General features: G+C 37.9%; 1 protein-coding gene across 2 annotated transcripts in view; it reads right to left on the bottom strand.

Annotated features, from left to right (window-relative positions):
* Window positions 1-1,959: 1,959 nt before the first annotated feature.
* TRABD (TraB domain containing) overlaps window positions 1,960-27,858 on the bottom strand; it is a 33,846-nt gene continuing 7,947 nt past the window's right edge. The window contains exons 2-10 of one of the 2 annotated variants that reach the window (XM_062582933.1): window positions 24,735-24,797; window positions 22,555-22,633; window positions 19,977-20,143; window positions 18,819-18,959; window positions 13,514-13,624; window positions 10,899-11,038; window positions 8,436-8,608; window positions 5,875-5,986; window positions 1,960-3,197 (exon numbers count right to left, since the gene is read on the bottom strand). In XM_062582933.1, coding sequence (XP_062438917.1) covers window positions 3,020-3,197; window positions 5,875-5,986; window positions 8,436-8,608; window positions 10,899-11,038; window positions 13,514-13,624; window positions 18,819-18,959; window positions 19,977-20,143; window positions 22,555-22,633; window positions 24,735-24,758 — 1,125 coding nt within the window. In that variant the 5' untranslated portion in view covers window positions 24,759-24,797 and the 3' untranslated portion in view covers window positions 1,960-3,019. Of the gene's footprint in view, window positions 3,198-5,874; window positions 5,987-8,435; window positions 8,609-10,898; window positions 11,039-13,513; window positions 13,625-18,818; window positions 18,960-19,976; window positions 20,144-20,284; window positions 20,383-22,554; window positions 22,634-24,734; window positions 24,798-27,858 lie in introns of those variants that run through there. The other variant, XM_062582940.1, reaches the window with a different exon arrangement.

The following is a 27,858-nucleotide window of genomic DNA, read 5'->3' as shown; positions in this document are numbered from 1 at the left end:
AGAACATACTGCTGTTTACTTTAAACCACTTTAGATTAAAGGCACACATTGTTAAAAATACTTTAAATTTACATCAGATGTACAAATGCATAAAGCAGATGTACATGCCACCAAAAAATACAATATGGCTTCATACGTTTGAGGTGGGGCTGGGACAATTCAACATATATTTAAATTTTACAGGATGCTGTTAACACTGAAAGGACTGACAAGAACAGAAAAGAATGGATCTAAAACACTGATTATGTTACATAAATAGTACAACACATTGAATATACAACACTGAGTATTTGTGTACGGATTAATAGGATTGTTAGTTCTGCAAATTCATCAGGCTTTCCAGCGCCACTGGGTAAGCAGTGTATGCATATGATCTGCCAGTTTGCAATAGTGGGAAGATAGATTACAAATTCTCCATCCACAAACAGCCTCCTTGAAGAATCTGCTGATATGCTTAGTAAAAAAGGATGAAACAATAGACTTAAAATATTAATTGTAGATAAAGACTGAATAACAAGAGAACAACCTACATGGTAACAATTTCTGCCTAAAAAGCATAAAACATTAAGCCTGCAAAAATGCTCCATGACAATCATTTAGCATTAGTCCCACCCAAGTTTAAGGCTCATTTTTCTAAAGTTTACCTTAGATTTGTTTTCTTTTGTGTAAAATTACCTGAGTACAGATATCAAAGATCTGCAGAGCTTTTAAAATATCTGCAGACATCTTAAAATCTGTAGGTATCTTAAAGCAAAACATCAATATATTGAACTCTACCAGCTAGAAAGATCTCAGAAATAAAAAACACAATCTTTTGGTATGTCAGTAAAGCCAGGAGAAGAATGAGCTTAAGCTTTCACTTTCATATTTTAAAAAACGTACACAAAACGTAATACATTTATTCAAATAGGACTGTTTAATAGTAAACAATATATTAAGCCGTAAAAAAAAAGAAACAGGAATCAAAATTCTGGCAGTCACTCCAGTTTTCTATAAATTGTTTAGAAGTGCTGCTTTTGAGTCTGCTAGAGATGTTTGTTTTTTTCTTAAGCACTAATTGATGGAATATGAAAGATAAGAGGTCCTGACTCCACAGTATTCTGAACTATCATTTATACTTTTTATCAAAGTGGAAATTGCTGCCATTCTTATTTGCTAAGATTTATTCCCTGCACAACCGTAAGGCCCTGATCTAGAAAAGCACCTAAGCATCATCTTAAGAGCTCTGCAGAATCGGGTTAGATTTAACAGTAGGCTTAAAGATAAACATGCACTTAAATGATTGCTGTACTGGGACCCATAAAAATCACAAGGTGCAAGGCAAAAAAGCATCAGGTTGCATGGACAGACCAGCTCCCAGCAAAGTCAAAGCCATTGTAAAGAGCATTAGACCCTTAATTTCAGTAAAAAAAAAACTGAAAAAAAGACGACACTGCACAGATACATGCACACACTTTTGGCAAACAGACTCTATGGGAATATTTCCAATACAACAAAGTTTTGGAAATTTACCCTCTAAACAAAGCAGTTTGATTTTATTGAATTAACTTGGAAAAAAAAAAAACGAAACACACAGAAATTCACCTTTCTTCCTCCTGCCTCAAACACCCTTTCCCTTCCATCTTCCCCACAAAGAGATTAATATAGATATGAACTTAAGTCAATTAGCAACTGCATAGGAGCCTGAGGAGCAAATGGGACTCTTGTTCGAATATATCACATTAGAATTTTGATATGACAATTATTTGTTCTGTTGGACTGGGACTAGCTGATTGCAGAGGGTACTTTACAATCAAGGGCAAGCCTGTGTAAAGGGTACCAAGAAATCCTATTAAATATTAGCCTAGAATTTAAAAAAAAAAAAAAAGACAATGATGGATGGTTATCATGGAAAAAATTTAAAAATCACAGCAGTTTGAAGTACCCATAATTCTTTGTATAAATAGCAAGTAACCCAAATAAAACACCACAGCTAGTTTGAAAAACTAAATTGAGCTTTGATTTTCTATTAAATAGATTAAAATATTTATCCACTGAGAAATTATATTGATAAATAAAATATTTTTACGTATCAAAAATGAGGGGCAGGTACTATCAGTTCCAGACTTCTTGTCCCAATAATGAAAGGTCTGAGAAATAGAAGTAAATTTTACAGTAGTTCTAGTCTCTTAAATTTACAATACTGATTCCAGCAGGATTTGGCTAACTAATACAGATTAAATAACCTAATCTAAAGGAACAGTGTGTCCTGTAAACATCTGACACTAACCACACTGAATTCTGATGCTGTGGCTATACCTTCTCTATGCAGGAGAAAGAAAACTCAACCAGTGGCTGCAACAAGGGATGCAATCTAAAGGCAACACTTTTTCCAGTAAGGCTTGTAAAAAAATTTGAGCGGTGTATGTATGACAGCTTGCACAATTCTGAAGTTTTTGGAAAGCTCTTAGGTTTTTAAAAAAGCTTAAATGTTTTAAGTATAAAATACTTACAGAGAAGATGTCCTTCTAAATAATGTGTAAAAGTGCCTGGCACCAGAAATGACCACTAGGTATTACTATACCTAAGAAAAAAAAACTAAAAATCACTCAGACAGGTGTCCTTGAACTTCTGAGCAAATGCACCCAATTAAGCTACTCTGTGTTTTTCTGTTCCTCTGAAAAGAAAAAGTCATGAGTACACACTCTTTAAGCTGTCTGCACTACACCATCATTTATATATTATATATACAGCATATATTTGTATACATAATACATATTTGTGTATATATTAAATTTACCTCAATCCAGAATCATGTGCTTCCATGCAACACACTTACCAAGGATCAAACTTACTCATTATATCATCGCTGGTGTAGCTTTTAGTATCAATACTTTTATTACACAGCAATTCAGCTTTGTTCAGCATCAACCATCTCTGACTAGCATCTTTATTTCCCTCCTCTTTCAGTCCACTTTATATTTGTTGCCTCTAACACCCTCTTCAGCCACCTTCTTCATATAATGCCTCTACTTCATGTTCAATGCTGAGATCTTATTTCTGTCAGCTTCTGAAGATAGCTCTGTGCTGCTGGCATTGAGAGAATAAACTGAACTGTCCTTTGACCTATTCTGTAGCAGCCATATCCCATCAGTCCAAAAACTGTTGCTTTTATGACAAATCTGAAAATCTTACTTGAAGCTGATGGAGGAGGCACACTGAAACAAAAGACATAAAACAATGTTAACACTGCACATCTGGAAAAAAAAGGTATCTTCTGACCAAAACAATGATCATTTTCCCCCCTTCCTTTTTAGTGCAGGAGATCTTTCAGAGAACAGATGTCTTACAGATGAGCAACCTATTCTTTGATTTTTGTGGGCTGCGTCTAAATTTAAGCAATAGACAACTTCTCCACGTATGTATGGTGCCACTGTTAATGGCTAGGGTGGCTAGGTCTTGCCCACCACCCTGTCAAATAACCAAGACTGCACCAAGTATTCTTGAGAAATGCTACAAATTAAATATTGTTTGTAGAACTATTTTTAACATTATTATGCATATTTCAGCAGAGAGCAAAAACTCAGAAGAAACATAGACCAGTTCAAGTCCAACATCTACGCAATCAACTCGCTGTCATTCAGGGTAATGGAAGAAGTTGGAGCTTGGATACGCCAGGTAACAGTAGACTTGAGTGGGATCTGCTCCTATTCACCTGTTCCTATCCTACATGGCCAGTCTCAGAGGTATCTGGAGCCAGGCTGGCCCCTGCAGACTCAGGGAGGTGTTTCAGGAAGGCGCACCCTGGGGTGCCAGGCAGCTGAGCCAGTCCAGCTGCAGCTCCCTGGGCAGGCAAATCAGAGGCTTCACGTGAGGCTGTCTCAGGTCTAGCAGGTATAATTAGCTTGGCATCTTCACAGAGCTACTCAGGAACCTCTGCAACAGGCTCCAGGCACCAGGAGAGCAATGGAGAAGCACACCAGTTCTAAACCTGCTTTCAAGCAGTGTTACCAGCATAGTGCATTAGGCAAACAGGAACAATACTTTCAAAATTAAGCTGTTTTTGAAAGCATAGCAATATGCATTTAGTCCTTTTCCTTAACTGATAGGCTCTGCAGTTCTTCAATGGGCTCTGCATACATGGCATGCATTTACTGAGTTTAGATCCATTTGCTTAAACTAGAGCAAAGCTATTTCTGATGGATCTTGCATGTTAAGGGCATATACAAGAAAAGTTTAAGAAAAGCATATATACTGAACAAAGGATCAGGTAAAATATCCCTTTACATCTGTTCATATTATCTATTCTTCCTTAGTGCAATTTAAGTAGTATAACCTGAAGAAAACAGTAAACCTGACCTAGGGTTAAGTTTAATATGAGAATCTAAAAATTGGAAGTGTATGAGAAATGCATGTTTTTTAGACCACTTTCAAGATCATTTTACAACTTATAAAACATAATTAGATATCTGTAATACCTTAAGAACGCCCCCCTTTAGGGAGATGACAATTAGTAACACAAAAAGCATAATTTTGCTCTGCAACCGCAATGTGACAACACCAGAAAAAAGATTAACAAGAAATGAAGGTCCTGACATAATCTGAATGTCATCTTATGAATAGCATTTGCTTCGTGCTATTTATATTTTGTACCATTTTACAAAGTTAAGTTCATGTGATGTTAGCATCTTACGGAAGATACTGGTAACCCTTCTGCTTAGTTATGGCACTGGCGTGGTAAAGGCAATCGGGTCAAAGAGCCTGAACTTTAGCAATAACCCTGTATGCAAACATAAAGGCAAGGAGTCAGGCTTTAGGCCATTCAATTCTATGTCAACGATGTAACCAATATTAACAATATTAACCACACAATTACATGGATTTTGGCATCCCCATTTTGCAGGCCATTTGAGAGGCTGCTCAGAACATCCAAGAGGGAGGCAGTTTTCCAGAAGCCTAGAAAACATTCAGTGGTAAAGTAGACTTCTAAACAACTAGGCAAGGCTTCTGTACATTGCATTCTTCAATCAAGACACCAAATCTCCCTTTAAATCATATTTTAGATGCCTAAATACTGTTTAACAAGGCTATAGCTTGCTTTTCCCATGATTCAGAGCCTCTTCTAAAATAGGAGCATTCCATAAGATGCTTATATCACATCTGTTTACTGAGTTATAATGAAGTGTTAATTATTGAAAGGCTCTATTATCCTAAACCTATCAGACCACTATCACCATATTGTTTTATTAACTTTCCTACACTTCTGAAGTCCTGACTCTTGTGGCTTTATAGGATACACACAGCCTGAACATTCTGGTTCTTCAATTCCCCTTTCTATAAAAAGCAGACACCACATCTATTTTTGTAGGTATTTCTAAGCAAGAGTTCTCCAGATACATGCCTTAAATCAGCCCATAATTAAGCATAAGCTTTAAAAGATCATATTACTTTTCACCCCATGTATAAGTTAAGAGCAACTGTGATTTTAGGCTTCCCAGAGCCATCAGTGCCCCGACACTATAAAAGCTTTGAAATCAACAGTTTATTTACCTAAGCTACAGTAAAGCCCGTTTTTGCCTCTGCCACCTCCTGAAAGCCTCTTTTGAATTCTGCTTTTAAAAGCTCCAGATGTGAATTGCGATGTTCTTTCTGGATGCTACTTTCTCATAATTAACATGGATATCCAATTATTTACTTTTCTTCCTTTGATAGTTCCTTTTCCTCTACTGCAAGCACAGTATTCAAGCATTATGCAGCAAGCCAGAGAGCTGATGGGGCAGGGATGACAATACCAATATCTCTTTAAGCTGTGACAAACAGTAACTAAAAAAATCATTGCCAATTTTCAGCAAAAGGAGCTGGTAACCTCAACACGTAGGAAAGCATAACTGTTACCTCATTATTTCCTGGATATTTAAGTCGGAGTTCCAGTTCTTTTCAATTCCAGGTACGTGACCCATCCCAACAACACCAACGACAACAGATGGGATGTATTGTGTGGGTTCAGCTACAAGGAGATGGAGAGAAAGGAACACATCACTAATTGCAAGCTATAATGCACGAGATTACAAAGCAGAATTTTTCAAGAGGCAGGTACTCGTAATACTACATATTAAAACTTAATGCTACACAGTAAAAGTTAATACTTATCATTTCTCCTACTGACTCTCATGTTCCAAGTCTGAACAAATTTACTATGATGTCCAAATTTTCAGGAAATGTTTATTCTAGTAAACAAAGTGGGGGCTTGTACTCCAGCTTCAGGGTGAGCAGCTCAGTGGAGTTTTACAGCTAAATTCCTTTCTTTCCTTCCATACATGAGTTCAATTTCTATACTGCTTAATGGGAACAGCCCCGGTCTTTGCTGTCTCCTAAACAGCCTGCACAACTCTGGACAGTGGTAGCTGGCAAGCATCAAAATTGTGCCAAGACACAGGCTAACAGAGAGGTAGAACAAACAATCAGAAACAGTGCGCGAGACCATGCTTGGCCCTGTCTCGTTTGCCAGTGCAGCTTCGCCTTAGCGAGTAGCACCAAAATCAACACCTTCTGTGGGCAGCAGCAGGCTAGGAACTCAACATTAGACCACTCTAATGTGTCAGCTTTCATCCTCACTTCCAATCTAGGATTGAAATTCCACAACACCCACTAGAAGTCAAAATGTTGTTCATGCAAGTTTTGGAATCACCACCTCCTCCAGTGAAAAAAAAAAGTTACTTCTGCCAGAATAAAAATAATTCACATAAGATTTTCTGTGTATTAAATAATTACTAGCATTCTGGTTTGAGGGGGCAGGAAAAAATAGATATATACATAAATATAAAATGCAAACGAGAAAATGTTTAAGAGAGAATTCAGAATGTTCGACAGAAAACGTCTATCAATCCACTGTCTTGTCTGAAATGTTTTCATAGTGAAACAAAAAGATTGAAAAGCAGTTCCCCTGCCACAAAATGAAACAAAACTATTAAAAGCATCTAAAACTATTATACACATTTTCAGAAAGTGAAAATGTTTTCTTTGAACTTGCCTCTTCTCAGCCTGCTTTAGGGCTTCTCTAATTGCCACTGCAGAAGAGGCAGACCATAGTGCCTCAGCAGAACAGACAGTCCCCAGTTCATCACATCAGCTCCAGTCTCCACTTTTATTCTATACCACCTTCTCATGGGCAGAACTCAAGGCTATTACCATTCATGCTTAAGTAGACTGATCTGAAGCAGTCCCCAAAACAGCTTTATCCCCCTCTCAGAATATTCTATGTGGGCAAAGATAGAACAAAAAACTAAGTGTCAAAGTTTCACGTGCAAGCTTTTTGGAAGAGTTCCCCAGGCAAAAAAGTCAGAGGCCAAGCCTAGGACTAAATCAGACCTAGTGAAGGAACAAATCAGACCTGAAGTATGTTTCAGTATTGCAAAAAGTATCTAGAAATTTCCACCAATTAGGTCCCTAAAATAGCAAAGGATTTGGACAATAATGATGATGCTCTACTTCTGCTAATTGCAATTGGGGGATTTGGCCTTTTATTACAAATCTTAATCATACTACTTTTTCTTTCTTCCTTTCCCCTTATGAAAGGAAAAAGAAAAGTAGCTGGAACAGATTTTACGTATGTATATATATACAGCTTCTAAACAAAATCATCTCTCTCTCATTTATCAAGAGACAGAAACACAGGAGTATCAGTCAGGTTGCTCCTCACATTCTTTTCTTTTGTGGTCCCCACCTTCTACTTTAATTCCTTCAAATGCATATAAACCCCCTCCAGTTCTACAGGCATCCACTAAACCAGTTACCAAGAAACATATCCTATAGTTTAAGATGATGGTCTTTTTGGACAGTGTGACTGAATGTATGTGTGCCTTTTTATTTCTTCAAATCACAAGACAGTGCCAGAAGTTTACACCAAAGTGAGATATATATATATATATACATAAAATATACATCATCAGGGTTTCTAGCAGCCCAATTTATAATATGAAGCAAGACATGAAAAACACTGCAGTTGGGAGGCAACTAGTTTAAAAGGAAATATGTTCCTGAGCACCTATTGGTGTCTGTGAGTTTGGTGAGCAAGAGTGTGGAAGTGAGATAGACAACATAAACCTAGACTGCCCCCATGCTGTGCTAATATGTGCATGTAATACCAGACGCCTGCCTTTTCAAAATTTCTCAGGCTAATTGGTATTTTCCAGTGTTAAATAGCACAATGAGAAAGAGATCATGATTCAGAGTTCATTCCTTAAAGAAGATTCTTTACTTCTAGAAGAGGACATTGTAATAGAACAGTAATACCACTTTATTTTTTTGTTTTAAGCACTGTAATCTTCTGTGACATGTGGGACCTCTGTATAAAATAAACCCACAGAAAATTCCAGATTTCCTGAGAAGAACTGAATCTGTGGAATGTCCCACTAAGAACACCTTGCTGGTTATGGTATCTACTATAAAACAATTACTTTCTGAAGCTCGAGGTAGTTCTATTTGCTTTGCTGCTTGCTTCAACATGTAGGTCAAGTAAATATCTCGTTCTGAGACAATTGTTCGATGAAGATCAGGAAATTCTCCAATCATTTCCGCCATCATTTGCTCCAGTAAATCCTTTTGTTTGCATTTCTCCACATCATCCTTACTGAAAGAAAGATAAAGTTCTCAGTGTATATTCAATGATTTTAAAGCCAGAAGAGACAGACTGACAAAAACCCAGCAACTCTAAGGGGTCATTTGTGTTATATATATATTTGCATGTATACAGTTCTCTCCAAAATGAAAACAACCTCCTTAAACCTGTAAAACTGAACACTTAATGCTCTGAAGCCAGGAAAAGGAAAAAATCAAGAGAGATCACTTGCCTTTAGGCAGTTCAACTGAATGGACTGTCATCCTTCCCAGTCTGAAAGCTGACAACTAAATTGAGCAAAAGCACAGGGATTCAGGAGTGGTAGTAATCACTGCTCCCCATTTCTTATTTTTTATTAATAAGCTTCTTTTATTCTATTTTAATAAGCCTCTTTTGAGGGAACACAGAGCACTCCTGAGGAAGTGGATCTGATCACCCAAAGAGGCTGTATTTAAGGAATAAAAAATACTAATAAAAAACACTGCACAGAGGCAGTCTGAAGAGATGGAAAGAGTTCTGCAGATTTCCCAGCGTCAATCACAGGTCTTCAGCAGGGAAGTCAGTTATACATTTTTAATTCCTTGAACAAGAGTGTGTGGAATGAGCAGGAAATAAAGAGGATAAGAAATGTGGGAGAAACGTAATGAGCTTCTAGATCTTTTACAAGTGCTGTTAACCTTCTTTTTATTCCCAGAGTTGTGTTTGTAGCAACAGGTAAGTGGTTTTGCATCACTGAAGAAATGATCCCACCATATGCTTTTGTTACTCAGCTTCTGAGATCAAAAAGGACACTGCAAATGGAAACAGGAACAACCAAAAGGAGAAACATGTTGCTAGCTTTCAACAAATCACCCAAACACCAAACTGACGAGTTTGATGTTTCATTATTGCTCTCTTTTCAGCAGAGTCACATATTGAGGGCAGCGATCATGTCTATACAATATACACCCTGTCTTTCCTTTTCTATTCCTACCCATGTTATTTGTAAAATCATAAATTTTACAGATCAATTATACGACAACTGTTTGAATGTTGTTACATTCAAATCTGAAGTTCATCTGTGTGGGAAGCTAGCATTCATCTATCATGATTACAGGTTAATACTGAAGTTGAAAAACCAAAATCTTCTCAGGATAAGTGAAGGAATGGGAGAAATTGCAGAGAAATACATCCTCCAGTGCCCCCCCCAAAATGTGTAAGTAGTTTCATGCTTGTATTAGACTAGTAAGTAATAAAACTTACTTTGCACACAAATTGCAATTAATAGATTGAAAAAAGGTTCAAATTCATTTTATAGCTAAATGTAATAGCAAGCATTTACAGGAAACAACAACAAATAAAAGCAAAAACTGTATTAAGGCTGGCTTGATTGCTCCTACTATAGTTTTGAGTCCTGGTCCAATTTTAAATGCCCCCCAAAATAGACATTGTTTACTTCATGAGCTACATATTGCTCCAGTCACAGAAAACAAAGCAGGTACTGAGATTAATGGACCACATGTATCAGCAAACAGTTTCTGGTGAACCTACCACCACTGCAAGTCTGCTAGGAATTTGGGAGAAGAGCTGGGCTTATGTTCTCAACCAGTCCAACTAAGTTCTCACACTTACTTGGGGCGAGAAGCAGAGAAGAAACAAACCTGGCACAGTGATTTCTCTGAAGGGCAGAGAAACCAAACTGAGTAAGAGAATAACCATCTGAGAAGTATTACCATAAGGCAAAGGTTCCTAACAATACCCCTCTATAAAGGCAGTATTCATTAAGTCACACATGTTGCTCACAAGCTTTAAATGTTTTCTCTTCCTCTAAAAAAATGTGCTCAGACAGCAGATGTTGATTCAGTTCTCAAGCTGCCCTGATTCAGATGTGACTTAGCACAGTAGGCCCAAGTCCTTTGCAAACCTTAACGAAGCATACATTAGCACAGGGAAGCCCTACTCTCCTCCATTCACAAACTCCACATGTTGGTAGGGGGAAAGACTTTCTGTTCAGCATAAAAATGGGGGGAAAATGTTTTTTGTTTGTTTCAGTGAAGCTAGGGATTCTCCAGCAATGAATCCCTGACTTCACCAATATCATCCACAACCTAGAAGTACTGAATCAAAAAAAGGCGGAAACAGAATCAGAATGTTAAGCTTATTTAAAAATACGATTATTTAGAGAGTATTTATATATTTATCCTTACTAATTTAAGGGTTCATTACATCAGGCTGCATACTGAGGACTTTCAGCTCCTACTAAAGTCAAACTGAAGAGCTGATAAATTCACCCTTGATAATCAGATGGGATATGTATTCATACCTGATTGGATCAGATAAGAAGCAAAGTCCCCAAGCAAGCTTGACTTTTTGCCAGAAAGAAAGCGCAGCAATTGCTCTCTTAAAAGTAACAGGGATGGGTCTGTCTCCAAGATGGAACTTACAGAACGGTACTTTACTAGCCTGGAAGAGAAAATACAAGTTACCATGCAGCACTTCACATTACAGCACTATACACTGTCAGATTAAGAGAATGTTGGTCTTATTATGTTATCCAAGGTATCATAAAAAAAAGAAAAGAACAAAGTAGTGTCATAATTCAACATCTATAAAGTTCTTGGCTTTAAAGTAAATAACTTTTTCAATATACTACTTTGGAAAGAAAAAAGTAGATTTATAATAAAATCATAAATTATAATGCCACTCTAATTTTACTGTTAACTAAATAGAAAGCTCCTACTACTTTAAATGAACAGATGAAGCTGAATACCCATACAGACCTGAATAAAGACTCAAGTAAAATGACTTTGATCATTTTGCTTTTAATTAGGATTTGTCAGGATAACAAACCCATCAAATTGTTTGTGATAACACAATAAATTCACAGCCAAGGGAGCTTATGAAACAAAGACTAACACCAGATACCACACAGCAAGGCCAGGTGAGATTTTGTGAAAATTCGTCAACCAAAGCTATACTGGAGCACTATAAAACTCCTTGTTAAATATAAATTCTAAAAAATTTCAAGCAATCATTTTAGAATGATAGAGCTGGTACAATTTTAATTGTTTTTCTGGGGGAAAAAAAATCTGGTCCAGAACGCTCAGAAAAATGGGCCTTGAAATAATTTTGTTTTTATTAAGGATAAATATACAGAACTATTCCATAGTCTTTTGCAGCTATGGTGTATTCCACCATTTAAAGTTTCCCTACTAGCAGCTAATTTAAATAATCTATAAAGATGAATTCTTTTTCTTCTTTCATTCTCTGGAAGGTGGATACATACAGTGAAAATAGCCTTTTTAGTATTTTCAGACACCGAAAGCAGCTTTAACTCACAGCAGAACTCCAGCTATTATTTACCTCCCAACACCACAGGTGGCAGTAAGACAAAAAAGCATATTAAAAGAACAGATAGGACTAAGATCAGTGAGATATTCTGCTTCCCCAAATCTTTTTGGATGAATGCATTTAGAGATCCCATTAATACCACAGAGATGGCTTCCACCAGTTGAAATCCTGACACCACAAACAGTGGGACCAGGATAGATACACAAAGTTTTCATTACCACATAGTCACTTGATCCAATTAGGAACACAAGTATTCAATTAAGAGAAAAACACCCAAATTAAGATGACAACCTCTGAAAGGTTCATCTTTTATCCTAAAAAATGAATTATCATTTGCTCCATGAATCAATTCCAGGGGCTGGAAGTATTTGCATACCTGTCATCTAAATTAAGTAGTTGTCCAGAATGCTGGTATACTGAATGGAAGAGGAGGAGGAGAAGGGAAGGAGGAAATCCTCTACTAGATAGCTCCCTAGATAGCTCCCTAGAAGGGCATATTGGTGCCTCCAATTGATTATCGAGAAAGACTAAACACTTAACTTCTAAACAGCTTAAATTAGATGAGGTGAATAATTCTATCATTATCACAGACAACTAAAATTATTTGGCAGTTAGACATTCCCAGTACTTAAATTGCAACTCCCAAGGACAGATCAGTACAGTTTTACATATCCTCACAAAATTACTCAAGCAAATCCAAAAGCATAGCTTACCATTTATCTTAACAGATTGTAAAGTGCCCTGAAACAGTAAGTCTTCAAGCAGATACTATCAAGTCTTACCTTACTTAAAAGAATGTGGGTTAAAAAAAAAAAAAAAAAAAAAAAAAAAAAGAATTCAAGTTTCAGGACATGAAAGAGAAATAATTGTTGACAAGCACAAGTTTTCTTTATTAGCTATGGACTTTGTTTTGATTTCACCGGAACTTTAACATAGAAGATATAAATATTTTCCAATAAAGCCTGTCACTCTTCACCTTGGAACACATGGGTGTAGATCTGCAAATAGTGATCTGGTAAACAGGAAAGTGTTGCCCTCATGACAGATTGAAAACAAAACTCTCCAATCCTTTGCTGGAAGAAGTGCAAGACAAACAAACTCAATACATGGTTGGGGGCATTTGTTTGAGATACAGAGGTAAATTAAATCAAAAGCTAGACAAAGACATCAATTTGTGTAGGCATGGGGTGGATGACCACAAGAATTGAATAGTAGAAAATCATCCAAAACAAATAGCTAGACTCCTCAGTTACTCTTAGTGGCTAGTGAAATCATAACAGTAAGACCAACAACAGTTATTCAACAAGAACAGAAGAAGTAAGTTAATATCAAATGCCATTAACACAGCATCAGGAAAAAACCTTAACATTTAAAGCCTTTTCAGAGCTGCCTTTGTGTCACTCAGGTCCACAAACCTCGGCAGCTTTAAGTATACTTTGAAGCTGAAGAAAACTCTTACCTCACAGGCTTCAGTGTAAATATCAGCAGAGTACTCTTCTCCAGTAACTAACAAATGGCTTTATTTAGTTTCACTCCGGGAGCAAAAGGCCAGTAATTTAACCTCAAAGAACCATTTCAAGTCCTCACCTCTTTGAAAGCCTCTCTGAATTCTCCGCCTGGGGCCATTCCCAGCTGTTCTGTGATGTGAGCAGACACTTTCAGGAGAAGCATTTGCATCAATCCAGACATGACTCCATTCTAGTGGAAGAGGGAGAACAACATTAAAAAGAAAACAAACAAGCTGTCTGGATTTCTGAGAAGAATGCACTGTTCACAATCATAAAAAAAAGTTAATTATCTTGGTGAAAAAGAAATAAGTTACTCTTTGGAATCAATTCAGTGACGAATACAGACCTTTTATTTCATCTTTTATCATTTGTGAAGTGCTTTTCACTTCAGTGTATAATGAAGATATTTTCCCTTTCAACAAAAATGCACAACAGGGAAGGCCAGCAAGACTGGCTGCTTTTCTTCCTATGTTTATTCCACCTGCTTGAAGGAAGTGTCTGAATAACTGAATGGTAATCACACTGCACATTTACTTTTTTCTTAACCTCCCTGATTAGAAAAGAAGCCAGAATGTAAGAGTACATTCCACTGAATGTGCACTGAATTTCACATTATAGGGGTACTGAAAGGGAAATATCTAGTGGTCTAATCATAAACGCTCCCACAATCCCAGGGAAATACTATAGAGAGCACTAGTTGAATTAGTAATTGCAGAAACGGAGCACCCAGCCTTATGCAAGAATTCACTGTGCATGAAACTTTAGGAAAATTCAGTCTTGGGTATAACTCACTCCCACAAGAACACTGAACACTCCTCCGTGTGCAAAGGATAGAAACTGAAAACTCAGATTTTTTTTTTTTTTAAGAAGGTGGGAGTATTACATACATTTCTCCAAAATTTCTTTTTTTTTTATTCTTTAAGTGCAAAAGGTGTTCCCCCCCCCCATAAGTCTACTCAGCACTGTTACTTCTGTTCGTGGTCCAATTGTGGCTCTTCCTGAGCCAGCAGCTCTTAAGAACTGAGACTCAGCAGCTGAGTGTTACTTATCCCCAGGGGCAAATCAAGCCCTATTTACGCATTTCCTGCAATTTGGCATCAGTCCATACTGATGCCACAAGAGGCATCACCCTCCTCTCTACCCCGCTCATTCCCCAGAGGTTCTGCTAGATCAGCTACTTCATGTGACTGAATGAGGTTAGAGGGGATAGCTTGGGAGTTAATGTAACTGCCTGAAGTCACCACAGGGAGGTGCCGGTCCCTTTCCTCCCTCCCAGCGCCAGCTCGGATGCTTGCATGACCTCTCCAAAGAAAGTCCCAAGTTTTCTGCAGTTAAGCGAATTGCAGAATCATTGAGGATGACAACTGGCAAAAGAGAGGGGCTACCTTCAAAGCCAATTGAGTGCTTCACCATGCCACAGAACAGCAAGCAGGGCATGTTGTAAGAACAACTGAATGACAAACAGGAGTAGGAAGCCATCAAATGAACATGGTAAGCAGAAAGACAGGGCATGGGGCTCCTGGGGAGAGACAAGGAAGAAGGCAATGAGAAGCAGTTTTCAGCATTCTTGAGATTCAATTCAAAAGCCCTGAAGACAAGCACTTCCAGAGGTTTAAAGAGATCACCACAGAGAAAACTAGGATAATGCAGGCTGAGGTCATCTGTGGGCTACTGCCCCTTCAGGACTGATGTGTTTGAGGTTTGGAGTTTTTATGCAGCACAGAAAGATTCGTCCCGCTGAGTATCAAAGGGATGCAACTTTGAAGCACGTCTGAGCCATTTGTGCTCTTAACCCTGCATAAAACTCGGTGCCTCCCGTAATTGCTTAGCATCAAGTAGATTAGAAGTGACAAGCAGCAGTATGTAGTAGCAAACAGCAACAACTGTCCAGACCAAGAGTGTTGGGGAATAAAGAGCACCACACAGCAGTAATGGGAGCAAAATACCACAAGAGGTTATTATCAATACAAGATTATTCAGTGTCAGAAAAAAAGAAAAGAAAGCAGACTACAAAAAAAAAAAAAAAAAAAAAAAGAATTAAACCCTGAGTGACTGGCAATAAATTATCAGTTTAGATGCAACAGCCATAAACACAAAGCCATGCATCTGTGGAAGGACAAACCTGACTGCACATGCACCATGATGCAGAGCTATTGGCACACAGGAGAGAGAATGTGGAATATGGAGCTTGTCAACTCAGTGTTTAACAATAGTCAGAAAGCAAGAAGAACAATGGGATTATCAGGAAAGAACAAGTTAGAAACAGTGTGCACTGTATAGTCTCTGGTGGACTTGTGTCTTGAAGACAACATATTTGAACTAAAAAACAGAGAAAGAGCAAATGTATGAGAGGAGATTAACTATATTAAATACTCATCAAGCTCTGAAACTGATGACTAATGAAGACGGAATATGCAGGACTCATGGCTATTATGAATGCAGTAAAAAGGGTGGAAGAAGAGAGCAGTATCACACCGAGGTATGACCACAAGTTCTTATATTCTTCTTTAAGCATGTTACTAGCCACTGCCAGAGAGCTTCTGAAGCAGACAAATCTCCCACTAGCCTTAGCACAGCCATCCTTATGCTGTGTACAGGAACATAGCCTGGGGAGAAGGTCTTGCAGCTAACTCCCAACTGGGTAACAAGTTACAAATCAACACTAACTGTTGGACTGGGGACAAACACAGGCAATATATTATAGCCCCCTGGATTTCTTCTTTCAGAGGGACTAATTGCCATGGAAAGTCTTGTAGAAACAGCCTTGCAGCCTGGAGACTGGAATTGGTTTTGCTACTGCTTGTAAACACACTAGACATGTTTGACTTCACAGTGCAAATAGAGATAGCATGTGACTGCAGCCTGCAGTCCATGCGGAGATGATAGTCATGTAAATTTACATGACTATCTGTTAAATAAAATGGATATACTGTAGGACACCTAAACATGGAGAGCTGCATTATGCAAAATGAGAGCTTTTTCCACTGGCTAGAAATACAAAGATCATTGCTACATATTTTTTTTACACAGGTAACATCATCCTAAAAGGGTGGGTGGAGTAGGGGAGGAAAAAAAAAAAAAAAGAGAAGAGAGGTTGAGCTAACATTTTGCTGCCACTAGCCTACTTTCTCCTCTCCCTGAGGACAAGGTTTCCCACCTCTTCCTTTGTGTCAAGACCAGCAATCATACAGCCAAGGAAGGACACGACCCAGCTAAAAAGCAAGCCCTATTCAGACTGCCACATGGCCATGCTCTGGTGCAGACACAGAAGGGACAGTGGAAAAACAAAGCCAGAGGAGAAGACAAAACCAGTCTTACCAGTTTGGTTTAAGCCAATTGTTACAGCACCTTCAGATAATCCCCATTTGAGCCAGATTCGAGTCCACTCTGGGTTGCCCTGCTTAATGGACAGTTCTTTGTAAACCACTGTACAGGTTTCAAAGCAAAGGAGGGGCTGGAAGAAGGCTATTTTTAACTTATAATAGTTGTTTGATAAGCTGTGAATACTAATAAGCCATTGCAAGTATGTAATAATTTTCTATTAATAGCTGAGTTTCCAGCTTCAAATAAAAGTAACAAAATATAACTTTCCTGCTTAAGATTTACACAAGCAAGTACAAAAGAAATTGTTTTTTTTTTTTTTTTTTTCTAATTTTATACTACAGGATTGAAATTACATGCAGTTTTGACTTTTGGTGTAACTTTTGAGCCTGAGTGCTTATTTCATCAATGTGAAATGAGAGAGTACACTTGAAGCATCCAGGAGAATGGAGCATCTCAGTGGCTGGTTTGATTTTAACTAGGAAAACAAAAAAGCGCCTAGCATGAGACAGTTCATGGATTGTTTTTCCTGCTTTTCCCTACACCTGTATAATCCACACTGCTGCTGTTTCAAGGCAGGGAGGTATTGCTTTGTGTTATTGTTGGGACTGTACATGAAAAAATATATTATTTAAAAGCAGAATGTCAAAGTTACTATTTGCATTAATCCTGGTTACAAAGGAAAGTCTAAGACTGAGCTGTAGCCAGTAGGAAGAAGTCTTGTATTATTCTCTGGTTTTGAAGCCAGCATAAGCTGTGCTGCCCACAGGCTGCACAGATAATCACTCAAAGTCCTGGCAGACATGAATTTTCCTCATAGAGAAATAAGTTTATTTTCACTGGCCTTCTCCCCCAGAGTACAAAACTAAATGCAACAGTTCTTGCTTTTCATGTAAAAAGAAGGCTTACATGCCTGTTCATCAGGTCAGAACCCCCAACTACACAGCATAGGTTGCTGTGAAGGTTATTTCTTTGGCTACATGCATCAAAGCAAACCACCTTACCTAAAACAAATAGATGTATACAATAATTAATGCAATATTCAAATGTTTTGTGATGTTCTGTTCTTTGATAGGACATAAAGAAAACTGGGAAGGCTCATTATTGCTTAAACACAAGAGTCAGAAAGACTGTATTGAGAAACTATGTATACACACACACAAAATAGACTATCCTCTAGTCACTGCATGTGCTTCCTCACAGATATAGGTTATGTTATTATTAGGGCTGCAATTCTAGAAATTCCCCCATGAGTTCAAAAAAATAAGTAACTGTGATGATATGCCTGCACCACACAATGAAAATAACTGAATTTGTTCATTCAGCTGAACACTGGAAACACTTATGACTATTGACCAGATGCTGCCATTCTAATTAAACATCCTATCATCATTTTAAGATCAACTTTGTATCATCTTGCTGTGCTTAGCTTAAAGTTACTCAAATACAATCTAACCGAGTAAAACTGAAAAAACAGGACCAGGACAAGAATCATGTTTTGTACACCCATCCAAACATGGACAGATTGCCAAACTAGTTACAAACTGAATAGTTACCCACTGTGCCCAAATTTTTCAAAAACCTCTCAAGGCTTATTGTCAATACCATACTACTCAAAAGTAGAATGGAATTAAAAAAAAAAAAGAATACACACAGAAGAGCAACACACTAAGATGAAGAAGGAATGCAACTCAACAGATCACCACAAACAATAACAGAAACAAGTTCTCCTTAAATAGCTGCAATACAGATGCAAATCCTAGGGATAATAATCATGTTTAAATGTATTATTGAAGCATTACAAAGTTAAACTTGTGTTCTGCAAACACAGTAACTGTCAAGCCCATGAAGAGTCTTGAGGCAGTCAATGACCGCCCAGACAACCCAACTGTGGAACAGAACCTTCCATAATGAAGCTAAAAGCAAAATACCAAAGCTAACTTTCCACTCCAGCCATATTCTCCCTGTATGACAGCTATTAGGTTCATAGCCAGTGGGAACCCTGTTTATAATTTGACAAATTACTTAATACAAACCTTTAATTCTCACTGTGGGAATCATACCTGCTTTATAGCTTGTTGAAGTTTTTCCAGATTTATTTCTTTGGCTTCTTTTAGTAATGTCTTTTCATCCATCTTTAACATAGAAACTCTGTATTGGCATAGCTCCACCACAACTACATCAGGCTGTACTTCTTGTATTGTCTGAAAAAGACAAATGTATTTACACCAGTTTAGGAAACAGCTATGTAGTCAGTACTAATCTTTCAGGAGAGTAATTTGCAAGGCATTAGGTATAACAAAAGCCCACTTTACCAATTACTTTCAATTAGCAGAACAGTAAAAACATAAGGCTACAGTAAAAACATAAGGCTTCAGCAAATAACTATTAAGAAAAAAAAAAGAAGATACTAGTGAAGTACTTTATTTGCTGGATACTCTTGAGACAGGAAGATAAGAGTCCAAATTGTAGTATGTTGGGTGGTGGGGGGGGAGAAATCCTGCTGTTAAACTTTTTTCGCATTTGCACAATTCATTTACTCATACTTCGTGGTCATTTATAATCTGATTGGAATAAGTCTTGTAAGAGCCAGAACTAATGAATCTGGCAAAAGATTCCTTCCCCTCAAGTTTCCAGAGGATAAAGCCAGTCTAAACTGCAGAGTTTGCATGAAGTACCACCTCAAATAGCTCCTACTGAATTCTGCTAGGACTTCAGCTTTATTTGCATCTTGGACTGTATTCTGAAATTTTGGGCATTAGGGTTTTCAAGGTTTGTATTACACATCTCTCACATAGGGAAGCTGAGAACTCCAGTTTTTGCTCTGGGCTTTGGATCTTCTCAGCTTGTCTCCATCCCAGTGAGTATGCAATAAACACAGCACACGTTGTCAGCTTGATGCGATGCTACACCTTGACATGAAAAGTAAGCTTCAAAAACACTAGTGCTTGTAAAAGCATTTGCTATTTAGAGGAAAAATATGAGTATTTGGAATGGGAGAACAAACTACTGTGTCAAAAAATTATCAAGATAATAAGGGTGTCTCTTATTTCATCCCACAGTGCAGTGAGCCCCTCAACAGCTAATTTCAGAAACAGAGTCTGGAGGTTACAGCACAGAATCAAGTCAAGATTTCTGGGCCTTGTTCTATTTTGTGACATACTTAATTCTAAATTGACAGCATCATAAACACTGCTGAAGGGCTCCTCCTTCACATTTACCTTCACTACATCCTTTTTGCTGCTGTCACTGAAGTGGGCTGTTCCAACCACATACACTTTAGAACCATCCTCTGTGTCAAGCTCAGTCACAGTGCTTGGTAAAGTGGGTATTTTCTGCCTCTTCTTCATCTTCATCTCCAGAAGAATTTTAAATGCATCTGCATCAGCTATGGAAGTTAAGAAACAAAAAAGAAAGAAGTGCATGTGACTGAAATGCAGGTAAGTAAAACAGAAAAGCAAAAAAAAAATGTCACCACTAAAGAGCAGAGTAGAGCTAAAAGGCCATTGATTTACCACTATAATCTTACATTCAATTCTGAGGCTACATCATTGAGAGTGCCACCACTGGAGAGGCTGCCTCCAAGCATGGGTCTCAGTCCAGGTTTCCTACCCTGTGGACACTGGGACAGGTTGTCCACGCAGTCCAGTAAGGGAAAGAGAAGCTGTGTGGCAGGTGAGGTGGATAGAGAAGCAAAGAATACTTAGAAAAGGTATACACTAAATTGGAAAAAAAAAAGGCATTTTACAAAATTCTAGGACAGAAGTGTTCCCTTTTGGAATGTTATCTGTATAAACAATAGCAACATATTTATACTGGTATGAGTTATGCTGGTAAAGTCATCTGTACATATGGGAGCATGTAGCATACCTACCAGTACCAATCTTAGCCTCTTTTGTGACTAATACACAATGAATCAGTACACAACTGAAAATTAAACATTAAAAGAGGCATTCAAGTCAAAATCAGTCATTCTATCCTAGCTTCAACAAGCTATTTAAGCCAAAACAGTGTAACATGAATTCAGTCTATTTATATTGAGCTTGCCATGGAAATATAGAAAGGTCTATCAGTTCCATCACAGTTGTTTGGGGAATGCCAGGAAGTTTGATTCACTGAGATAGAGAAGCTTCAATCTTACACCAATGGGAAATGTAACTTTGAATTAATTATTCTTAGATTGTAATGGGTCTTAGGGGGAGGAAAAGAAAAGTGGGAAAGTAGAGTTTTGTTTCCAATCAACTCTTTCTCTGGTAAACTGCTAGACAAGTTAGCAGAGGTCTAGAGTGGTCCAGAAGCCTAAAACAGGATTGTGATCCCAGGAGAAAAAGGTTAATGAACAGTGTGGTCAATATGGTCAATACCCAAGGATATGGTCAATACCCAAGAACCTGGCTTTGCAATCAGTTTAAGCTGATCTAAGACCATGTGGCTGTTGGAACGAATCTAAGGCAAAGGAGCAGGTAGGGAAAGTGTGACTGTAAAAGAAAAAGGCATAAGGCTGTTCCATAGCACCTTCAGTCACATGACCACAAAACTAGCCATATGAGGTCAACCAAAATCTACCTAGAGATCCTGTTTCCTGCAGTAGTCAAAACTGGATTTTTAGGAAAGAGCATAAGAAGTAGGGTAGCAAACGTGATACTTTCCCCAAATATGCTCCTAGCCTCCAGCCATTTATGTCTCAGATTCTCTAAGTTGAAGGTGGTTTCTATGTACTCAGAGACCTTTAATGGATTTCCTTTCCATTAGTTTTTCCATTAGTTTCCTCCACCTCATATACATTCAAAACTGGACTGAATCATGTTTCATGTGAAAAAACCTATTAGAACAGCGCAGTAACAGATGTTAACATTTAAAGATATAACAAGGAAAACATTCTCAGTTTAATAAAAACTGTAGCTGCTCCCAACTGCCATATCTGAGGAGAAAAGGAACACAAAAGAAAAATTAATCTGCTTCTTTAGGCTTGAATGCTTCTTCTGTTGCTTTGGTTAAGGCTGTCTATTTGCTCCCATGATTGCTATCACTGAAAGCTATAGTCTCCAGGGATTATTGAGCAACTTCAGCCTTATAGAAACGTTGCTGTTACATGCTAAACTTGCCCTAGGGTGGTTCTTAGCCTATTATTTGCCAGAAAGCACAATCTGAATGCTCCTATTGTTCAAAAGAAGGATCATATGTATTAACAGCACAGCAGTATATCAATAAACAAAACGCATATCCTAAGAAGCCTTTCTTTTTTCTCCTGAAAGAGGAATGTCTCCCATTATCTGATCTTCACCACTAAAAGGTAAAGATTGATACTCTTCCTGAGCTTCCTAAGACAGCTCTGTCTTAAATAATCTTATTCCCACATCCTGCAGGCTTGGTCTTCCTATCAAAAAATTATCACAATGAGCAGAATTTTTCATCTGTGACAACTGATTCAACGTCACTACAGCAGATGCCAGAACACTGAATCAAACATGTATATATCTAGATTTGGCTTGTAGAACAGGACCATGTTTAAAACAACAGCTGAATATATCTATTAAATCAAAAACCAATTTACTTTCTTTTGAAAGCACGGGAGCAGAAAACTGACAATCGATATAATATGTGATTGCTCTTTTCAAATGTGGTTTATGCAACTGCGCTTTCCTACAAATCATGAACAGATTAAGTCAGCACAAAAGGGAGATGCGAACAAGGTCATATCTAACAACTGCATCCTTATTAGGTAAGGAAAAGGCACAGATGTTTAGCTTAATAGCCTTCCAACGTGATACACCCTCCCCAGTCAAACCAGAAACATACAGATATTCTGTGATACACTTGATGCTTCCTTTGGGCCATCTTCTGGTGCTTCTGAGGAGGACATTGGGTCTGCAGCAGCCTGCGTGAAACAAATTCAAAGGAGGCTGGGAATTATTATGAAATGTTTTAATACTTTTTTCTCTTTCTGAGCCTGCTTGATTTGAACCTACATATAATATTCAAGCAACTAAATAATTTAAGCAGTGTCAGGATTCAAAATATCTGTTGTTTTACAACTGTTTTTCTCATAGCTAAATATGTATGCTAAATAGCATATTAAGACTGAAAATTTAACGTCTATTTCAAAAAAGATAATACTTATTTCTAATATGGAGTAAAAAAAAATCTAATTCTAGAGATAAATTTGTTCTAACAATGATAGAATTTTCTGTATTGGAAATGAAAATGTGTACAGGTAATAAAAACACTGCCACTTATCAGATGGCATATTTTACTTAATTACCAGCCAGTCGGCATTAGATTGTCAGGAGTCTAACAACATGAACAAGCACTCACAAGAACACACACATCCAATCAGAAGGAGTCTGATTAAGTATCTCAGACTGTTACTGTTAGTGTAAGGTAATTATACATACATGCAGGGCCAATCTTATAAGACTTATGCATACATTGACCATATATATATATATATATATACACACACACCAGAAATCAAAGTTAAAAGGATGAGAAGTCTGCATATTTTCCCCTCCAATGGATTAAGAGTTAATTGATAAAATTTCCAAAGACTGACTTTTAAACAGTATCACTGAAAGTACATTAAGCAGGTCTTTGACAAGCAAAATCCTTTTTATTCATAACACGCAAACAGAATCCAAATGTTTTCACTTATTCTGCCTAGAGTAAAGCAGTCATCCAAGCTGGAGAAGCACAGTTCATGCACAAAAAGAGTTAAAAACAAGGGAAAGCCCAACTATAAGCTATATTTAAGCAACTGCATTAATTCAAATTTCTGTCAGTGCGATTCTTGGAAAAATCTGCAATTCTGTAACAATATTAAGTCAAAGTTAGACACATGATGTGAATCCATAGTTGTCCAATATTCTTCCAAACGAAAGGCAGCATGAGTCAGCCAGCAGGCAGCCAAACTCCTAAAGGATGTCAACTTTTTTGCTAGGGTAACTGGTTTATTTATTTTGTACTTAACCTGATTTAAAACAGGACTGTACAAAGTAGTTAAGAACTTTCAACAAAACTAATTTCTTTTTGTATCCCATTATGCCATACAGTAATTTTCAGGTCCTGGGTGTCTTACCTTGGCCACACTGAAGGCAAGGCAAGATTTGTCACTGCAATTCATGCAGTAAGACCTAAAAGTACCACAGCTCTACAACGCAAAGTTTAAAACACTCCCAGCACCCTATCACCCCTTTCACTCCAAAGGGAAAGTCTGTTCACGGACAACTGCAAATTGCAATTACATACACAAATCTCACCTAATGCCAGCTCAGCTTTTGATCAGAACATATGGCTGAACTTAAGTCCTTGCATAAGCAATTCTAGTCACAAAGAATATTTTGAAAAATAAATCAGCCTAACATACTGAATTAACTGTTATTTATGCTGACTTTGGCAGCACAACAATGTAGATGTGGGAAAAGCACTAAGGAACATAGTAACAGTCTGCTATTCCCTTAATTTTTAATTAAGGGAGGTCACATGAACACATATGCTTAATTTTCAAAGTAAAATTTCATGAACTTGGGCTGTTACACTGGAAAAGGTTTTGAGATAAATGGAGAGGAAAGGAGAAGTAAAGGAACAGGAAGGGCAGAAAAAGGCATCTGTTTAATTTTGCAAGGTATTTAAACTATGTACAGTGGGAACATCCAAACAAAATCACTAAGTATTCTTTATCCTGAAAGCCTAACCTCTGATTTTAGACCATTTGGCACAATTCTTCACTTGCAAATAAATTAATACAAATTAAATTTCTAGCTCTTGCTATCGCAGGGGAAAAAGAACTCTAAAAAGACATATCTAAAAGTATCAAAACAACAAAACTTTAAAAGTCCCAGTTTTAGAAGGGGTCTCACATTGGCAGCTTTGATCCTTCACTTTGGAGACCTTCTCTAAGCAAAAGCTTAAGAACCTGGCTGATTCTGAATCTTGAGCTTCCCCATAATTCCACTAGAAAAGACTTCAACTCCAAGCCCTACCTCAGGCTGTTGCTCCTCTTGCATCCCTGGAATGCAGGCTTATTTTCACCAATGATAGAAGAACTGCAAAAAGTAAAGGAATGGAAGAGAATTAAAAATTAAGGGCAAATATCAGAATATTTGTTCAAGAATTGCAAGAAAGAAAAGCAGAGTTGTGCATCTCTACCACTTCTTTGATAAAAGCTGAAGTAATATAAGTAGCAAACTGAAGATGTACACGTACCAACTTTTCAACTCTGCTGGTGTAAAAATACATATTTATATATATTTTTATCTGTAGGGTAAAACTAACCTGTCTCGTTAATCCAATTTTTGAGTTGGCTCTAAATCCAGAGCAGCGACATGTTTTTCAGACACACTGAGAACACCTTCTCAGTATAAAAAGGGAATGGATTTTGTGGGAATTCAGAATTTGCCGCATTTGCTGCCTAACATTGAGAAAAATAGTATTTTCGCAGAAACAACCATAAATACAGACTGGCTGAGCAAACTGTTTCAGTAATAACAAAAATCTTGCACAATCATATCAATAGTTTTGTCTTGTTGACAGTGTAATCTGTAATAAGACAAATTTTCAGGCAAATTTTAGAAATAGTCTCCTGCATTTCTTGGACTATACCACTGCAAGGAATAGGAAAGTAATCTCAGTCCTAATGCTCATCCAGGGGGCAACATTCATTAGGATCTCATCTGTGTCATGTTATCACATGTAAGATTACAAATATGCTAGTGAAAGACCATCAGCAAGATCACATCTGTATAAAGGACCGCAAGAATCAGATTTTTCAGATCCTTGCTGAATGCTTATCTTGGTTTTAAGATTCCTCCTTTGTACACATGCTTAAACTATTGGAAGCTATCCCTGAAGCTTATAGTGTGCTCTGAACTGACTCTGATGGTATTATAAAAGATGGTAAAAGGTGGTGAAGTAATGATGAAAGCTCACTCTACTTATTGTTACTTCTATCCCACTAAAAATCAAAGCACCCATAAAAAAACAGCACTACAGCATTTTGTGTTTTATCCCTCTGACCTACTTCACAGCAGGTGTGCACAGTATTCTGTTACACCGCTGATGAAGTTTCCTGCAGGTACTGGGCAGCCTCAAGCACACCAGTAACACCTTGCCTGGTTTGACTAGATTTCACCCCTCACGGTACCAGGCTGCCTGAAGCAACAGCCTAAAATGCCTCACCGAATCACCTTGCCTTTATTTCAAAAGCAGTTGTACTGCTTTTTAGCTGTGCTTAAAATACATTTCTATAAAAAACTATGTACCTGGACAGCAAGAAATGTATAACTAATTCAGACAGGGGACATCTCTCCCTACACTTGGAGGCTTTACCAACAAGCGTTGTCCACTGTTTGTGGTCACTCAGTGAACAGGAGATTACAGCTGCAGTTTAGAAAACAAATCCAGGGAGACTAAAAGCCTGACTCTTGGAGACACTCTTGGAGACAAAACCCCTATGAAAACCAATCAAGCTCTGTGTCCCACACAGGCAACTACTACGCACACAGCTCTCAAGCTGTGAAGCAAGCTACCTTGTTAAAGCAAAATCTACACATTAAAAACAGTCTAAGAGGTTCAGTAAGAGATTATACAAGAATTCCATGCACGTAACATAAATGACAAATTGTGCACGAAACCTGGATGTCAGGGTAAGCTGAAATGGTAGGTGAGGCTGAACTGCTGCTCTGTCTGCTTTTCAGTGTCGTCACGATTTATTTGCTTTGCGGGCTACTCCACAGAAACGCACAGAAGGGCTCTCCTCCCCCAAGGCAGCCAGCCTGAACCAACACGTACTAACCGCCCTGTGGACACTGCAGGCCTGGTGGCTTCACTAGTTTTCTAGTGGCAGTGTTGGCTTTGGCAAACCCAGTGCTTGTTTATATGCTGCCTTGTCCTTATTACACCATTAAAAAAAAAATCAAAAAAAAACAAAAAAAACAAAAAAAACTGCAGAATAGATTTGGGTTAAAAAAAAAAAAAAAACTTTTTTTCCTTTTTTTCTTTCCCCCTCCCTAGCAATGCATTTTAAGCTCAGCTACAGTTGACTAAGTAGTTGCACAAACAACTGCACCAGCAAAACTGAGTGGACAGTATAGGAATGGATATGCTTCAGCCAACATTGCCCTCTGAAAAAGCATTTGTCCATGATAGCATCAGTTAAGGGATTATACAGACACCTAGATACTCAACTCTAAACTTGGTTCTCTGCTTATGTGCAAAATACCAAAGAATTTTTCTGTCAGTGAATTAGCTGACCTAAATACAAACTGAAGTACTAAGCCTGTTTGAAGGCTCACCTCAGTTTGAAAGTCTCTCTTATCTATGGGAATGCTGCTAAAAATAGTAAACTTCAAGTTTCAGCTACAGAGCAAAGGCCTATGCAGAAGCACCAAACGACTTTCCTTCAAGAAAAATTTAGAGCCGTCCTCCAGGCTCATCACTGAGAAGTGATGTGCCCAGTACTGGAGACAACTCTTAAGTTTACTCATGCTAATTAGTATTCCACTTTTTATCTGACCTGGACAACCTTTGGAGAAAGCAAAGCTTTTCAGTGTGACTCCTAGTCCCATCACAGAAGGATTCTGTAGGTCTCTGTATCATCTCCGTAAGGAGCACACCACACAATACTGTAAGATTTAGATGAGACACTGCATGGCCACATCTATAGGCAAGCCCACCACCAATTTCTTTAAGATGATCTTGTTGGTGCTTAGATTTGTTGAAGTTCAAATGAACGTGAAATTTCCCATGCTGAAGAGCTCTTTCTGAAGTTTTCCCCCTTAGAACATGCTTAGGAATTCCTGTTATTCAGTCAACATTAAGAAAATTGTGGCAACTGCCTAAAATCTAAAACCTAACAGAAAGATTGCCATGAAAAACTGTGTGTTAAAGCTACTTTGCACTTTCTTATTCAGTGTGATTGGCAGCAGGAACAAATCACAGACTAATGCCAGAGCACCCAGTCAGTGGCTGGAGGGCCAGTGCCCTCACCATCAACGCAGGAGAAAGCATGTATGTGCTGGGAACTAGATGGGCAGCTCAGACTCATAGTTCTTCTACGCAAAGTAGTAACTGTGCTTTGTAGATCTATGTATCTTAGAAGATACCCAC

The sequence above is a fragment of the Rhea pennata genome, chromosome 1 (assembly GCF_028389875.1).
Source record: "Rhea pennata isolate bPtePen1 chromosome 1, bPtePen1.pri, whole genome shotgun sequence".
NCBI classification, from domain to species: domain Eukaryota; kingdom Metazoa; phylum Chordata; class Aves; order Rheiformes; family Rheidae; genus Rhea; species Rhea pennata.
The sequence above is the reverse complement of the archived record's forward strand: the minus strand, read 5'-3'. Positions and strand labels throughout refer to the sequence as shown.